Source organism: Pinus tabuliformis, chromosome Q (assembly GCF_031772625.1).
Source record: "Pinus tabuliformis cultivar Carrire ecotype Pingquan chromosome Q, CPIR1, whole genome shotgun sequence".
Taxonomy (NCBI): domain Eukaryota; kingdom Viridiplantae; phylum Streptophyta; class Pinopsida; order Pinales; family Pinaceae; genus Pinus; species Pinus tabuliformis.
In genome coordinates this window covers 693,931,183-693,935,927 of record NC_142296.1, presented here as the reverse complement: position 1 = coordinate 693,935,927, position 4,745 = coordinate 693,931,183, and the positions used below count along the sequence as shown (strand labels likewise).

At 32.7% G+C, this 4,745-nt stretch overlaps 1 protein-coding gene across 2 annotated transcripts; it reads left to right on the top strand.

The window, feature by feature from the left end:
* The first annotated feature begins 2,314 nt into the window (after positions 1–2,314).
* Positions 2,315–3,994, top strand: LOC149221434 (uncharacterized). 2 transcript variants are annotated; one of them, XM_089382977.1, is made up of 3 exons: positions 2,315–2,478; positions 2,600–3,003; positions 3,204–3,994. In XM_089382977.1, the coding sequence occupies exons 2-3, from the start codon at positions 2,676–2,678 to the stop codon at positions 3,683–3,685; spliced, it is 810 nt and encodes a 269-aa protein (XP_089239103.1). In that variant the 5' UTR covers positions 2,315–2,478; positions 2,600–2,675; the 3' UTR covers positions 3,686–3,994. The 2 variants fall into 2 exon arrangements, with proteins under 2 accessions (XP_089239103.1, XP_089239102.1); XM_089382976.1 differs by having other exon boundaries at positions 2,317–2,478; positions 2,649–3,003.
* Positions 3,995–4,745: the final 751 nt, after the last annotated feature.

The window sequence follows — 4,745 nt, the reverse complement described above, 5'->3', positions numbered from 1 at the left end:
CTTTCAAACAAGATACTTGCAAAACTCGTGTCCTTAGAATAAAAGGAAACCAAAGAAAGAAAAAGAGGTCAACCATAAGCCAAAAGGTTGGTAGGTATCATATCCTCTCCTCTCACTAGAAGAAGAGGAAGAAACCATGGCAAGCCAACCAATCCAAGCTAAACTGGATGTTCAGGCACAATAGGGAAACCACGCAGAAGGGGGTGTTAAGGCAAGCTCTTAGAGTGCATCCCATAATTAGAATGACATTGATTCAGCTGAGATTCAAGCATTTGATGGGATGACAGGCACAAAATGAGCACATGTATCTAAGAATTCAGATTCAGACAAAGAACACTCTCCAATGTCATAAGAAAGAGAACCTTCATTGGTTCTTGTTGAACCAAACTCCAAGGGATGACTCAAAGTGCAAAAAAAGAGAGGCAAAAAAAGTTAAATAATTGTTTTCTTATTTATCATATTTTTTCAGTTGTTTTTTCTCTCAATTCCTTAATACATTCAGCATATACAAAATATAATTTCTTTCTTCTTTTTTAGGAATAAAATTAAAAATAATTGTTTTTCCAAAAAAAAATAAAGATAAAAAACCTAAATAAAATTATAAATTTTATTAAATTCATAATAAATTCCAACAACATTTTATAAAAACTCACATATATTTTTGCTCTTATGGAATATATAAAATATACATATAAAGGCATATTAGTTTCCAGTGTTACATTTATTTTCTTAAACCATAGTTTGCAGTGTTACATTTATTTTCTTAAACCATTTGATCAGTGTGAAGAGAATAATTTTATCATAAATCCTCACATAAAAATTTAACCACCTTCATCTTTGTCATAGTGAAATACAATTTTCCAAAATATTCTTGCTCTACAACTTATTAGTATTGTGTTTTTGACATACTAGAGAACCAATAATCTGTTTTAAATTCATACATAGAGGATCATGCATGTATTATTAACATTTTTACATTCCTAAAACATACATTCTTATGCATGGTTTTAAATTCAACTTGGTGGATTACATACATTCTTATGCATTGTTTTAGATTCAACGTGGTGGATTACTGGATAGGTTTATATTAAATTTTTGAATGGCGGGAGGAAAACATGTGTACCTTCTCTCTCTTTCTTAATAAAATTATTATTTATATTTAATTAAATATTATTTTATTAAATTTAAAATTTAAAATTTTATTTAATGTTTTATTATTACACTTAATAATTTATCTTATCTTAGGCAAGTTGAGGTTAATAAAAACTTTGCATCAATACCCCAATTGAATACGCACTTAGTTGTATTAAACACATACTAAAACATTAAAAAGATTGCATTTCACATAATTATTTTTAACTTATATTTACTACTATGAGAAAAAGGAGGAAAGAACATGTTCCTAGTCGTGATTTTTTTTTTTTCTCCAAAGCCTTTAAAATAGCATAACCGTATGCATGCCTTTATGGAAGGCAAAGTTATTTTAAAAAAAAACCAGTATAATGGAAATATGATTATTAAAAGTGCAGTTATATGAAATAGTTTATAACGTTGTTTATTTAAAAAAATTGTAATATAAATTTAATTATTCAATAAATAATTGTATAGAAATATTATAAATTTATTAAATAAAATAAAACATATTCCAAATTGTAATGATATTTATAAAAAAAAAAATATTATGTAATATATATAAATATATGAAAAAAATTATACTAATTTTATTTTTAAAATTATATATATATATATATATATATATATATATATATATATATATTCTTTAATTTTATATTATATATCAATTCTTTTATATTAGAAAAAATTACAAATTAAAAAATACGATCCCAGGTTATTTATAATTCTTATAATTAATTGTTCATTAATGGGTAACCATTTATCTCCTATGCTAAATTATAAATAGCCACATTAAAAAAAAAAATAATAATAACTCTTGATATGTAAATATTATTATTTAAAAAGCAGTTATATAAAAACACACAGGAAATGCATGGACACTGGCATCAAGAAAGTGTCTTGGTGGCAAAATGTTTAAATATAAGATACTCCAGAGTCAAAACTGCACTGATTATTTTTCCGAGAACGAATATAATGTAATACGAGTTATTGTAATAGTCATGCTTTTTCTTTTTCTTAAAGGATAAAAGAAAAAAACAATGTGTGTTGGGATTCCACGATGCACTTTAGTGAATAGAAATTTTTTACCCACATCACTGTGCTTTCACGGATTAATATTTTTCCTGTATCTTAGTTTGCAAGAATGTAAATTACCGTGTATAGGCCAGAGGCTTTGCTCGAACTTTTCCTTCCAATATATTTCATTCAGCTGCGGCCTCTCTCCTCAGGCATTTGTGGTTTCGTGCATTCGAATTAAATTTTATTTGAGGCCACTGTCCTAATATCATCTGTCAATTTTCGCGACGCTTCCTCTGATACCTCTCCGACTTATCAACGTCACAGGTAAGCCAATTGGGTTTTCACTATGGAAATGAATGATTTAGAGGTTATGTCACTTTCAAGACTTGCTTCAATGAATTTCAAGGCTTCTGCAATTATAAATTATGTGCCATGGTACGTGTAGGAACATATGTGGAGTCTCTGTAACTTATTTTTCAAATCTGCCATTACAGAGGTCCAGAGGTCTGCCTTGCTAAATAATGGATTGCACTCTGCATAACTTGCCTGCAACTGCTTATATCCGTTCGACTCCAACATGCTCTATAAATTCTCGTTGGAATCTTGGATGCAACACTAGTCTTAGTCCAATTGGCAAACGGCTACAGACCAACTTGACGCTGCGTTCTCCGCAGCAGCGTAAAAATAGTCTTGTTGTCAGAGCAGAAACGAGCCCAGAAAAGGAGGCCAAAGCTGAGGAGAATACTACATTAAGCAAAACTGACGCTGACCAGAAGCCCGGGACCGTGGAAAATATTACCAGTGGAAATGAGTCAGACCAGAAGCTCAGTAAGGTGGTTTCGCCCTTTGGTAAGTTTAGTGTTAATTTATTCATGTATTCAAAAAATATATTTTAAACCATACAAAAAATCATATTTTAACTTAAAATTGTATAAAAAAGTTTTGCGTGAAAAAAACCATTTTATTTATAAGTTAAAATACTGCCTTTAACCAATTCTGCTGTAACTGACTTTGGAGATTTTGTTTTTTTTAACTAATAATAATTCCAGGTCTTGCGGACCTATTTTTGCCGCTGAGAACGATGCAGCAGATGCTTGATATGATGGAGCGGGACGCGTTGTCGGTTCGAACCCCGTGGTGCATGATGGAAAACGAGAATGAAGTGAAAGTGAGATTCGACATGCCGGGGCTGTCGAAGGACGATGTCAAGGTGTCTGTGGTGGACCAGCGCTTTATTGTGATCGAAGAGAAAGAAAAGAAGGAAAAGGACTCGTGGTCGTTTTACAGGAGCTACAGTGCTCGGTTGATGCTGCCTGAACACTATGAGACGAGCAAAATCAAGACGGAAATGAAGAATGGTGTGTTGAATATCACAATCCCCAAGGTGAAGGTGCAGTACTCGAAGATGAAGGATCATTCTCAGAACCGCGAGGCGGAGAAAATGTTGGCGGAATTCAAGAATGGAGTGCTGAATATCACCATCCCCATCAGTAAGATGGAATCAGACGTTGAGGGTCTCTCTGTTCAGTGAGAGAGATTCAACTACAGAGAGAGACCTTACATTCCATATTCTGACTGCAAGTATGTGATGCCTATATTTTTTTGCTTGTAATTTGGCCTCTGATCGCCCAGTATATTGTGGTTCTGAGTGTGAGTACGTGGTAGCTAATAAGTTAATAATTTCGCGGCCTTCTGGGCACAGCCGATGCGTCTAGTTCCGTAACCAAAATGTGGGAGCCTGGCAGCTCATAACCTTCATAGTTACGAGTGGCTGTATGTTGTTGGGCTATCGCTTCAGCTCCCTACGAGATTCTTTGTAGGGTCTATTTCCCCTGTATCATGTTATCTTTCACAGTTTGGTGGCTTAGAACACGTTGTGCCTAGATTTTTCTATAAGGTTTTGAATATAAGTTATATGTAACCATTTATTTATTAATACGAAAACGAATTGATTTTTTTTCCTGAAAAGTTATTTTTTTATGGGCATTTAATATTAGGAATGTATGGTATTAGCCCAGTATAACAAATTTTATTTCAAATTCAAAATATTTATAATAAAGTGAGGGTAAATGTTCATAGTTAAGAATCTGGTTACAAGTTTTATATATCTGGGCTCTTTCTCATGACTCTCATTTCCATAATCCGCAAAGACTTGTTAGGGGATAATATAACAACTAGAGCTTTCCCTACATAGGAATTAGATTCAGAAAATAGATCGTGTGAGTTGGAGAAGAATGGTAACAAGGAATAATATCTCTCCAAGATCGAATGTACCCAATCATCTTAATAAAGTTAGAAGGACTTCAACATAGAGTTGGATGGGCTTCAGACCTAGGATATGCCTTTTATCACACTTTCTTAAATCATGCCTTGTTGGTAGGACATTATTCAGCCTACTCAGTGCCTTGATTTACAAACTCCTTACCCTCAAAAAATAAGTTGCCACACATGATCCAATGACAGAAAGGTTGTCCCTGTTCCACCCACCTAATATACTAAACTTCCATTAATCGCTTAGGCATCTCAAAACTAAATATTCAATTTCAAAGTGACTACCCCTTGAATCTTCATGGAGTATTTCCTATTTCCTA